This window comes from Astatotilapia calliptera, chromosome 8, assembly GCF_900246225.1.
Source record: "Astatotilapia calliptera chromosome 8, fAstCal1.2, whole genome shotgun sequence".
Lineage (NCBI taxonomy): Eukaryota > Metazoa > Chordata > Actinopteri > Cichliformes > Cichlidae > Astatotilapia > Astatotilapia calliptera.
The window spans coordinates 667,141-680,000 of NC_039309.1; the positions used below are offsets into that span (position 1 = coordinate 667,141).

General features: G+C 45.1%; 1 protein-coding gene across 3 annotated transcripts in view; it reads right to left on the minus strand.

The window, feature by feature from the left end:
- Window positions 1-52: 52 nt before the first annotated feature.
- Window positions 53-12,860, minus strand: part of LOC113027924 (cGMP-dependent protein kinase 1-like) — a 53,018-nt gene continuing 40,210 nt past the window's right edge. For 2 of the 3 annotated variants that reach the window (XM_026177760.1, XM_026177763.1), the window contains 9 exons: window positions 9,492-9,588; window positions 6,078-6,217; window positions 5,526-5,615; window positions 5,074-5,215; window positions 4,776-4,939; window positions 4,575-4,697; window positions 4,436-4,498; window positions 4,133-4,199; window positions 53-3,152 (listed from right to left, as the gene is read on the minus strand). In XM_026177760.1, the coding sequence (XP_026033545.1) occupies window positions 3,054-3,152; window positions 4,133-4,199; window positions 4,436-4,498; window positions 4,575-4,697; window positions 4,776-4,939; window positions 5,074-5,215; window positions 5,526-5,615; window positions 6,078-6,217; window positions 9,492-9,588 (985 nt within the window). In that variant the 3' untranslated portion in view covers window positions 53-3,053. Of the gene's footprint in view, window positions 3,153-4,132; window positions 4,200-4,435; window positions 4,499-4,574; window positions 4,698-4,775; window positions 4,940-5,073; window positions 5,216-5,525; window positions 5,616-6,077; window positions 6,218-9,491; window positions 9,589-9,710; window positions 11,244-12,860 lie in introns of those variants that run through there. The other variant, XM_026177762.1, reaches the window with a different exon arrangement.

Sequence of the window (12,860 nt, forward strand, 5' to 3'; positions counted from 1 at the left end):
TTGAATGTCATTTTCTTCTTTTGCTTCATTTTATAAATAAAAAACAGAAATGTTGTTTTTTTACAGCTTTTATTTTTTTAAACAGATTGAGCAGCTTTGGCAAAGAGTTTTTCTGTTAACAGTCATCACCGTAAAGCTTTTTCCACTGAGAGACGGAAAGAGTCAGAAGGCTTCTTCAGCTACTGCAACAGCCACTGTAGCAAAGGTAATAATAACAATAATAATAATAATAATAACAAACAACTGAAAACATCATCAAAACACAATATCCCCAGTATATACAAATAAACCAATGACACTTGAGCTTCATCACACAAACACAAAGCATCATGACTTTGATATAAACATGAATATTTCTCCTTCTGGTCCAAATACGTGTCTTATTTATTTTGTGCATTTTATTGTCGTCGGACTCTGATTGTCCCCATCAGGAGTATTTTAGCTCTGTCCAGCAGATGGAGCCAGTCAGTCAGAGGAAACAGATATTTCTCCGTTTTGAGTAAAGTATGACCTGTGATTGAAAATTCTAGTTTGAGGTTTTTAGACTATGAAGTCGTCCTCCACTTCAAACTACTCAGATATAATAGGAAATTACTGATAATTAGCGAGGCTCGTAGGTGGTGTTGTTCTCCACATCCCAGAAACCATCAGTGAGGTCTCCATCCCTCACTGGACTCCCACCTTCATGTTTTTCCACTGGAATATTTGCTGGAAAAGCCCAGCACAGGCTACTTTGTGGAAGTCTGACTGTGTGCTGCCCTCTGCCGGTGAAAACTGAACATACTGTTGTTGTCATGCAGAACTCACAGACGTCACATCACTGATCATTCTACAGAAAAACCACAGCGAAATCCGACTGCTGAAGATAAAGACTTCATAACAAACTGGAGACTGTTAGCTGCTTTTACAAAAGGCCACAAAAACACGTCATCAGTACAAATTTAAATTACTGCAAATTTGATCTTTTCATCTCATGTTTGGAAGCAAACAAACTGCAGACTCATCAACTCAACAATACTAGAGGTCCACTTTGTGACGGAGTTACTGTCAGCATGAAGACGTAACGGAAGCTATTTTTTCTCCACCTGTCCACCGCCAAGTCGTAGACGCGTCATCCTAACGTGTTCTGAACAAAAAGGTTTTGATGCATTGCAAAAAAATGGAAACACTCCAGAAACCTGCACAGTTTTAAACGTCTTCAGACCAACAGCTCAGAAGAAATCAAAGCACGCTGTCTAATTCATGTCCAAAAAACATGGAGGAAGTCTTGGAAAATTGTTCAAAACATCAGTTCTCATGCAGCAATTCAAAGACTCACAATATAAAGAATGACAGAAAGGAAAGCTTAAAGAAATGTTTGCATCACTACCCCGTCATCCTTTGGGGGTGAAGATCGCTACTACGCCCAGCATTGTTTTCTTTCTATCCGTCTTTGGATCTGAAGTTCCAGAAAATGAAACAGGAAGTGAAGGCATCATGGTGACCTCAGGTTTGTGTGTTCGGTCTCAGTTTGTCTTTATTTCACTCGGTGCGGTTCTTCACGCCACAGAGGAACATAACCGTCCTCCAGCCCTCTGTGAGGGTCTCCAGAACCTTCCAAATCTACCACCTAATCAAACAGCAAGCAGTAGGAGAGTGATCTCCCCCTGAGGGGGTCAAAGTTCAACTGTCAGTTATCAAGGCCACTTGAGAGAAGCACAAGTTTTCCACTTGTAGGAAAAGCAGGACTATGATGCCTTCAGTGTCTTCAGGAAGTATGGGAAGGATGACTCGACGTTGTTCTCGGATTGTGAAAGTGATGCTGTCACAGGGGAAGTATGCAGGAGGGCTTCTGGTTTAAGTCCTCACAGGGTAACCTTGTGTTGACGTTACTAAAAGTAATTATCATAAATAAGTCCTTCGGTCTGTGGAACCACGGAGGACCTGGGGCCTTGGAGAAGTTCCCCACTTTGGTAGGTTGGTAATCTAGCCTTGTTCATTGCTGCCAGAAACACTTTGGGATGATTTTGTTGAACTGTCAAGATGTCAGGTATCTTTGATGAAAGCAGACATCAGATCTATGGTAAACATCACTTCCTGTGAAACGTGTCGGTTGAATGAGGATCCAAAAAGGCCTGTGCTGTGTCACTAACTCAAGGCATTTGTTTTGTCTCTAAGGAACATCCAATTATTTCTTCTGTATTGTGTGGATGAAGTTACTGCACAGTCTTGGCTGCTGTATACAGGCTGAAGGAGCAGCCGGTTAACGTAACGAGAAATTGTTTATGTGTTAATCAAACTCATTTCCTGATTTCAGAGGGCTGAAAGAAGTTGTTTTACAGCAACATATGGGACAGAAACTCTTGCAGCAGTAAACAGCACATAAAGATAGAGCTGCGCAGGTCGTTGACTTCTGTTGGAGGGACATGACCAAAGTTCATCTGTAGCCAAACAAGGAATCAGGCTTCTTTGGGTTCATGAGATATTCAGAGGCATCACTGACTTTTTCTATGCTGTAGATCCTTTTTTGTAGCTGTACCGTTAACCTCCCGGGGTCCCGACAGGTTTCTAAAAGCTGACATCATTTCTGTTGTAAAAGTTAAAAACATGCTTTTATCTATTTGCTGAAAATCACCCTCAAAGCAAAAGATGTTTGTAGGACTGACTTCGTGCCCCGAGTGCCTCGAGAAATCATCCTACATTGTCTTAATATGAAAAAAGAACAAACGTGTGATGTTAAGAGGCAGTTTGTTTGATGCCTGAACTGCTTCAGCTTCCTGCTCTCAGGTGTGATGGTGGGTGGGTTCCTCTTGTTAGCAGAGACCAGCTTGACCAGTTCGACCAAGGAAAGGCCTGGAGTCCATTTCCCTTTATGAACTTCCATGCACTAGGTCCTCAAATCCTCAGCGTTTGACTCCTAGAAGTTTACAGCCATGCTTAGAACAACACAATCACTTCAGGTAGGATATTTCACCAAGATGCCCACGCAGCCTTCGTTCAGCCCGCTGAGAAGTCATCGTCTTCTTCATAAAGTGTCAAGCTCTGGGTGTTGGTGTAAACTGATGGCTGCCACTTTAGAAGTCATAGTCCCACCCAGAGTTGTCATCTGGTGGTGGTTCATCTGTGTCTTCAGGGAAACTGTCAAAGTTGCTCGTATCAATCGCAGAGGAGACCTGGACAGAAGGTGAAACAATAAAACCCCTTTAAAACCTGCAGACCGATCAAAGCAAACTTTGAATGACTTTAACAGTTTACACAGAAGTCACAACTTTACAGGGGTGGAGAGAGAAATCGACCGAGAAGCTCGAGGTGACGATGGGGAGGACCTGTTTGAAGCTAAAGGAACTCTTCACAACAGATTTAACGTTGTGCCAGTTTGAATACGTATAAGTTACACCAGAAAAGCCGAGAGGTTCAGTCTCTGGAGCGTGTCCTGGTTCCATCTGGGTTCTTCCCGGTTGGACATGCACCAAATATAAATTTGCCTTCGATTACGTTCCTTCATTCTCTTCGGTACTTTTTGTGAGAGACGAAGAAACAGGAAATGAGAGGAGTAAAACACGAGTAATATGTGCACAAAATGTCAAGACCCAAACTAAAACTGACCTCATGGCTGAGGGTCCATGTAAATATGGAGAGCTGTCCGTTTCACAGTGATGAGATAAACTCACAGGTCCGTTTACTAACTTTCATGGGTGGAATTCAATAATTTCACTTATAAACTTGTTCTAGCAGGGATGGTAATCCCCGTTTTAGTTTGATTCTTTCATTTATTAGAGAATATACCGAAATCATGTCCAACTAAACATAAGACTTATTATCAGGGTGTCTTTGCTAAAGTGTTTTTCTCTCAGTGAGGATAAAAATGGTTGATTTTAACACTACATACTGAGCCAGTCTACAGCACGAACAACATCAAATCAGATTTTTAGTGCAGGACAGAAGTTGATGATCAGGATTCCTACCAACTTGTCATTAAGTGCCTCTGTGTCCGAGTGAAAACTACCATTGACTAAATAAAATATACATGAAGCAGACTCCCAACATCAGGAGACAATCAAAATAACTTGTTGTTTTAAACTTTAAAAATCAGCAGGGAATCTTCAGGCTTTGACGATTCAAGAAGAAAAAGTGAATTTTTATTTCTACTCACATCTGGTGTGATGGGCGGAGTCAGCGTTCCTTTTCTCAGACCCTCCCAGTTAAAACCTTCAAACCACCTGAGCACGCACACGCACACACACGCACGCACACGCACGCACACACGCACGCACGCGCGCGCACGCACACAACGCACGCGCACGCACACACACATGCACGCACACACACGCACGCACACACACGCACACACACACACACACGCACACACACACACACACACACAGATTTGTCTCATATTCAGACTGACAGGTCAAAGGTCATCCTCATGAGAATGTTTTGTGAGCAGCTCACTCACTTGTGTTTCTGGATGTCTTTGACTCCATTTTTGAGGTTGCCGAGTCTCTCTGAAGGATTATCCCTGCCAGCACAGCTATGGTTAGATACTTTTCCTGGAGATGAAAACAATGAATTGTGGCTCAGACAGCGCCCCCTACCTGCAGAGCTTCTTGATGAGACTGGCGGCATTCTTGGTGATTTTCTTTGGAAACTCGATCATGTCGATGCCTCTCAGGATGACATTGTAGGTTTTCATTGGATCTGGACCTGAAAACGGAGGGCTGGAGACACAAGCAGACACTGAACCACACACACAAAAGCAAAAAAATAAAACGTCCAGCACCGAGTTGGATCTTCACCTGCCGGTCAGCAGCTCGTACATCAGAATACCCAGAGACCAGTAGTCAGCAGAGACGTCATGACCCTTGTTGAGGATGATCTCTGGAGCGACGTACTCCGGCGTCCCGCAGAACGTCCACGTCTTCTTACAAAAACCAATTTTCTTAGCAAAGCCAAAGTCCACCTGAAAAAAACAGGCCGAAGAGCTCTTCACAGTATGTGAATGTGATGACAAATTTACAGCATCCTCCTTTCTGACGCTATTCGTCGACTTACGTCTGATTGTTTGTCAAAAATAAGGGAGGTGCTAGTGCGTACCAGCTTGGCGTATCCTCGGCTGTCCAGAATGAGGTTTTCGGGTTTCAGGTCTCTGTAAATGATGCCTTTGGCGTGCAGGTAGGCGAACGCTTCGACCACGCAGCCCGTGTAGAACCTGGTGGTGGAATCTTCAAAGGAGCCCCTGAAACGGAGTTTAAAGAGCTGTGACGGCGCTCTCAGCACGTCCTGAGCCTCTGTGACGACTCACTGACAAGTTTTAAAGGCTGCAATGTGCACGTTTCGTATTTGGGCTTTAGCCAATAAAAGGTTAGACACGATCCTTCAGTCTGAGGTGACATCATCAGAAGTTTCGTCTCATGTTTCACAAATGACGGTTTCATTGATTTTGTTCTAAATGAAGATTTTTTGACCGTTTTGTACTATAACTATTTTACTACATTTTATTAAAATATGTAAAGTTGTACATGATGAGAGTTTAGTGTGACGCGTACCGGTCTCTCAGGATGGTCCACAGCTCTCCGCCCAGACACGCCTCCATCAGCATGTACAGATATTTACTGTCTTTAAAGGTGCGGTACAACCTGAGCACAAAGAACAACAGCAGCTCATCTTTCTGACGGTTACGTTGTGTTTATGTCGGTTTTTAAAAAGCCCACGAACATGAATGTTTTTCCTGCCAGACTCCAGCCTGTGTTACTTTTTACGAGGCTTCGTCTAGAAGCCAGAAACAGAAAGAAGAAATCTGATTCAACGATTTTATTTTGTAAAACTTTTTTCTCACTGCAAATTTTCCACAAAGTTTATATATCAAAGAGCATGAATATAAATATTACACAATATTACACCAATGTTAAACTCTGGTCACATGACTTTGATCGGCAGGTTGATGAGGTTTTTTTGCCTGATACAAAATGTCATAAAACAATTAAGTGTTTTTGAATATTTTACTTAAGAATTCATCTTTGAATTAAAGTATGTATTGCAAAGCATCTTTCATTGTTTCCATCAAACACAAAGCCTCGAGTGACGGTTGTTGTGCCGACCTGACGATGAAGTCCGAGTGCGCCTCGGTCATGATGTGCTTCTCAGAGCGAATGTGCTCCTGCTGCCTCGTGTCCACGATGTGACGCTTCTTCAGGATCTTCATGGCGAACGTCTTTGCCTCTTCGCTCTTCAGCTGCACCTGAACAAACACAACGGGTCCTTCCTTTAAATGCACGCACAGCCTGATCTGGTAAAAACATCTAAAAGCACAGGGCGTAAAGAGCTAGCGACGCAGCTAGATACACCTGCATCAGTCAAACCCAGGAAGCTTTATTTTCTAGAGGAGGTCCAACACTTCCAGAGATGGTGACGTACCCTCTGGGCTAAAGTTTAACAAAATGTGGCTAAAGTTAGAACAACTGCGATTCAGTCGCTGTGTATCGCGCCACTTTCATAATATCTCCAAGCTAAAAAAGCATGCTACTCTTGTTTTTGTTTTATTTTGAAAAACTTACTGGTCCACAGTCTTGTGCTCTCACATCTCATTTCATGTTTTAGATCATCACAAAATTCAATATCAGACAAAGACAACAGAGCAAATACAACAAACAGTGTTTAAAAGATCTTTTCATTTATTCAGGGAAAAAGTTACCGAAGCACATGGATGTTTATACTGGTAATAACTGGTTGTGCCATGATCGGCAGCAAGAACTGCAATCAAGTGTTTGTGATGTGTGAGTCTTTCTCATCACTGTGGGGAACTTTGGCCCCTCTTGTTGAATCCAGACATTTTGGAGGGGTTTCACGCCAAAACATCTCGTCTGATTTAAGTCCGGACTTTGACTCGGATCAGTGTCCTGCTGCAGAACCAAGTGCTCTTGAACATCACAAAACAAACTGATGGGCAGACATCCTCCTTCAGGGTTTTCTGGTCGGTTACGGCGAGCCGTCCTGGAGCAGAGCAGCCAGACCATCACACGACCACCACGGAGTCTGCCTGCCGCTGCGATGCTCTCTTTATGAAGCACTGTTAGTCTGATGTGACGGGACTCAGATCTTCCAGAACGTTCAGCTTCTGTCTCGTCAGTCCACAGAATATTTCCCAGAAGTCTCGGGAACCATCCAGATGTTTGGTGGCAGATGTGAGATGACTCTGTGTGATGACCTTAGGATACCGTTATACCTTTATTAGTCCCACGTGTGGGAAATTTGTTGTTAAGGCTGCCGACCTCTGCCAGCGCCATCTTACCCTTCTGACCATACAGACATTACACAAACATCACATGAGGAAGACCTCTGACCTTAACTGAGCCCAGTGACGCCTGCAGGCTTCTATTTAAGTGATTTCTTGAGTCGGCTTTCCAAAAAAGGTCACAGTTAGAGGGCACAGAGGGCAGATTTAACGAGGAGGGCAGTCACTTTCAGAATGGTCAGGTAGGTACGAATAAGCTTTATTTAAATCATCATTTAAATCCTGTACTCTGTGCTGAGTCTAGTCTAATATTAAAACGTGTTCGATGGACAGAGTCAGTGTTACAAGTATGCAAATACAAAGATGAGCAGAGGTCCGATACTTTCCCCGCAGCTCTGTCGGGGGTCTGTCCCTCTGCTGGTACATCAGCTCTTCGTTACATGTCAGTAAACAGCGGAGCAGCTGCGCGGCGTCTCTGTGGGGAATCTGTGCCGTAAGCCGACCGCCATGCTCTCGCTGTAAACACCTCGCTGTGTGCTGTTCATAGGCGATGACACAATCCTCTATTCCTGGACCGATTCCTCAAATTACGGTCCTGACTTCTTACTCCGACATGTCTGAGAGGTCACCCCCTCCTCGGTAACCGACACCATCGGTGCTGACGGAGAAACAGCAGCAGCTGGAAGCTTTTTCACTCAGACAAACACGGGAAAACTTCCCCTTCTGATAAAGGACTGTTTAGTTGAGCTGCTTCCAGGGTCAGTCGGTCGTTCGTGACTTTAACAGCGTTCAGCCGCTCTGCACTGCTGATGGTTATGTCCCGCTCGTTGCCATTAGCTGCCGTATTTCTGATGGTCTGCTCGGTCGGTGCTGCAGTCACTCGTTGTGAGACTGTTGGAAACTCGGACATGTTGTCCAACCTGTAAACTAAAGTCTTCTAACAACCTCAGGAACAACTGATCTGATTAGTTCTGAAGGACTGAACAGAGTCAGAGTCACAGTGAAGACAACGGTAAACTGAACGTTAGTAAACTGGGGTTCGTTTTCCTCTCTAATGCATCTGTGCAGTGCTTGGCTGGTTTCAGGCCGTCTGGAGACAGACTGTGGGATGAGGTCAGTCACCGTGGATCCATGTTCCTGATCAGGTCCACGAGAATAAAGTGAAATCGAACACAAACAACTTTTCTGTTCTGATTTACGAGAACTCGCACTCAGCCTAGAAACCACGCAGGTTGTGATAAAACCTGAAGCTGTTTGGTGGGTACGCTGATGGCTCTGAGGCGTCACATGATTCGTAGTCTTTGCGGTGAGACAGTCGGGAGGTCGGAGGTCTGCTTTTTCCTTGGAGCAGAGTTACACTCCAAAAATATCCCCAGGGGAACGGTGGGAGACCCTGAATGGGGATTCCTTCCTGCTTTTGGGCAAACCCTCCGCAGGGCTTCCCCTTCGACCTTTAGTACCTTCAGGCCCCGCCTCCTGCGGCAGAGAAACTCGACTCCCTGAGCTGCATTGCACCACCCGCTGCCTCCCGCCCTCCCCCCCTTACATTTTTCCATCACCTCAAACCTTCTCACTATGACCTGTTTTAATCAGATAAAGCTGTGGATGAATTTATGATGTGAGGCGCCCTGAGGCCAGGGTCACATGTTTGATACCTGACAGATTTATTAGGACGGCAGGACGATGGCGACGCTGGACAGAAACTCTGAGGTTTCTGTGAACCTGCAGAGCATGAATCACATGAGGACTGGTGTCCAGTTACCAGCACAGATATTTTACTGGTAAGATACTGCGAATAGCTAGCCTGTTTGCATTATTAGGGGCGTGGCCTCTTTAACTGACAGGTGGATTGTGACACAGGTGCCTGTAGCTGCTAGCTTCACCTGAGCGGTACCTCTGGACTATGTTTGTGCTGTTGGAGCCTTTTTAATGACATCATGTGGCCAATAACATGGCTGCTGTGAGGTCACCGTACTAACAGACCAATTGAAGGCGGAGCTCCAGTTCAGGATTTTGGGGACATCATTGTGATGCAGTGTATGAAGACGATCAAAGCACACGAGCAAGCATTATCTGACAGCTTAGAGCTCCGCCCTCTCGTCCACTTACTGATGGCTCCAAAGAAAAGGCTGACACAAACGTGTAGGTGACATCACAGAAACCATCTTTTTGTTGTGGCAGGCCTTCCACAGTGAGTCTGCATCCACACATTCAGATAAAACTACCTCCGACTCTCAGTGATGCACAGATGAATCTAATTTCCTGAAGTGTCAGATCATACCAGTTCGACGCGTCCGAAGCCTCCGACTCCCAGCGTGTCGATGATGTTGAAGTCAGTGAGTTTCAGACTGGAGAAGAAGGCGTTCTCCGCCTCGTATCTGAAACAAAAACACACATCACTAAACACAGGACATCGATCCCGGGAAGAAACACCGGGGTTCAGCTTTAGCTTCCCATGCTAAATCCTGTCTGGCATTCCCAACAAGGGACATGGTTTTACCTGCAGCATCTGACCACGTGGAAGAACGGGAACTTCTTTGATGTCTGGATGGAGTACGAGATGATGGGGAAGGAGAAAGAGGAGGGAGGAGCAGGGAGGCTGGGGAGCCGCTCTCTCTGCTCCTTCGCTGGGACGGGAATCGGCTCTCTCATCGCCAAACTTTATTTGAACAGTAAATCCACTTGTTCAGGAATGTTGGTTTGGAATCATCCAGATGGCGCTGACGGGGAGTTCGTAAGCTGCCCGACTTCTACCGAGTCTGGAATCTGATGTTGGTCAAACTACGAACGTGTGAACAAACAACTTGTCTTCAGTCTTCACGAGAACGTTCGGCAAAGTGTCCGTAACAGAGCCGTCTCAAAGGAAGAGCTCCACCTCCAGATTACATGGTGAGGACAGGAGCGGGCGTTGGAGGTCCGGTGGTACCACAGGTGTGGAGACTTTGCTAGATCCTCCAGCTCCTCGTGCATCAAGGTTACAAACAAACCTGAACCCTGTAGCACCGCGTGAATCCGAGGATCACCTCAAAGGAAAGCTCAGCACCTCAGTGGATGACACACACAGATCCAGTATCTGGACTCCAACTTTGTGGCGTCTGATTTTAAAAAGCCCAACTGAGCATGCTCAAAGTGAAGTGTAAGGAGGAAAGCCTCTGAGAGGTCTGCGTCTGCTCCGGCCGATCCCGCAGGGCGTAATGAGCTGAGAGGAGAACCTGCAGGAGGACCCTGCTGCTGCTCAAGTATTTTTAGCGCATGGAAACATTGCTGAGAGGTTCGCCTGTAAACGCAGCTCAGTTATTAAAGGACAGACTGTCCCGACCTCTAAACCAGAGGACGCAAAAGTTTCAACTTCTCAGGTTGTTTAGGCGCTCTGCCCTTCACCTGTGGGGCGAGCCTCGCTCGTCTGCCAGATTTGAATGAAATATGCTTCTGCAGCTGTGCTGTTGTGTAAACAGGGGCCTGACTAGTTCCTGGAAGCTGTGGAATCAGATTACGGCAGAAACAGAAGCTGCTGCTGGTCGCTCGGGACGAAACAACGCAAACACTCTAAAATTAGTGCGAGGTCTTAAGTAAGAGATTTACTGTTAGAGCTCGCAGCCAGGTTCAAATCCAGACCACCTTCACCCCGCTGACGTGCCCTTGAGCAGAACACTGAACTAACACACAGGATGAGAAAAGCGCTCAGTTTAAAGTAGAGCTAGTGTCACGCTGCAGAACAAGGTCTTTATAAGTATAACTGCATTTGATCTCTATTAATATTTACAGTATCAATGAATTTCTACGATACTTAGCTGTATTTAGTCTGGTAATGGAAAGAAGCACCTTTATTCTCTGATAAGAAGTAAAATAAAAATATATAATGTTTGGTGATTAAACGATGGCGTAAACAGAGGCTGCTCTGCATGAGATAAAGAAGGATTATTTTACTCTGAGGTTCATGCTAAGCTGCTCTCATAGACTGAGAGGAAGCTTAACATCATCTTTAACTCATGGATGCATTCACACATGAAGGGAAACATTTCTGTGGTCTATGATTTTCAGTTTTTTGTACAACTGAAAAAATAAATTAGGTTTTATTGACATTAGCAGTAGAAGTTTTGGACAGACCTTCTCACTTAATGTTTTTTCTTTATTTTTACTACTTTCTACACATACAAACTGAAAACATCAGATAAATCATAAGATATGTGGAATTATGTGGCAAAGACAAAATAATAAATAATTCTAAATATGTCTTATAGTTTAGATTCCTCAAAGTAGACGCCCTTTGCTTTGTTGACAGCGCTGCAAACCCTCGGCCTTCTCTCAGTGAGCTTCATGATGTCGTCACCTGACATGTTTCACCTCACAGGTGAGCCTGTCAGGGTTCATTTGTGGAGTTTCTTGCCTTCTTAATGACGTTGGGGCCATCAGGTGTGATGTGCAGAGTCAGGTTGGTGCACAGCTGGCAGCCATATTTGACAACATATTATGGAGAGAACCAATCAGCTAAGTAAAGAGAAACCACAGTCCATCATTACTGTAAGAACTGAAGCTCGGTCAGTCCAGAACATTATTAAAACTCTGAACGTGTCCCCAAGTGCAGTCGCAAAAACCATCAAGCGCTACGATGAAACTGGTTCACACGAGGACGCCCAGGAAAGACCAAGAGACCGCTCCGCTGCTGAGGATACTTTCATCACCAGCCTCAGAAATCACAAGTTACCAGCTCAGATTAGAGCCCAGAGAGATGCCACACAGAGCTCCGGTAGCAGACACATGAATCAGGCCTTTATGGTCAAACAGCTGCTAAGGGATAGCAACAAGCAGCAGTTTGGACCCAGAAACACAAGGACAAGACGTCCAAGATGGCGCCGGTGTGTGTGCCGTCTGTCACTGCCAGTGTTATGCTTGTTTGTGCTGATTTTATTGACTGTTGTGATAAATGTCAACTCTCTCTTGGTGTATGATCGCCAAACTACTGGATCTCCGACTTTTTGCCAAAGATCGGGCAATATTGGAGCCGTGTCCCAGCTCCACACCTCCAGCATAAGTGCCGCCAGAGTGGCAGCCTGGCGAAGCTGAAAGTTTCCCCAAGGTGCTGTCTCACGCCCTTATCCAAAAGACGGTGCCGACCTTGTATCTCTCTGAGCTGCTACAGCCTCACACACCCACCTGCTCTCTCAGGTCAGCTGCGCCTGCATGCACCCAGGACTGGGCGTAAACCTTGAGGAGATCGTGCTTTTCCTGTGGAACGACCTGCCCTCGGACAGGCCTCTCCTCTGCCTGGTTTGAAACCCACCTCTTCACTCTGACCTGTTGGTTTTTATTTTAGGTGTTTTAGTTGATTCTATGCTGTTTTATCTTGTGTAAATATAGGTCTGTTTTATGTTTTATGTGTTTTATTTTTTACTGTTTTGTTTTATTCTATTATTGCTTAACTTGTTTACTGTACAGCACTTTGGTCCTGTGCTAGCTATTTTAAAGTGCTTCATAAATAAAGATGGATTGGTCCAGTGGAAATCTGTGCTTTGGTCTGATGAGTCCAAGTTTGAGATCCTTGGTTCCACGTGCTGTGTCTTTGTGCGACGCAGAAAAGGTGACCTGCTGGTCTCTACACGCACAGTTCGATCATGCGTGTAGCGTGTGCAAAGCAGTAAGCGCGGCTGTT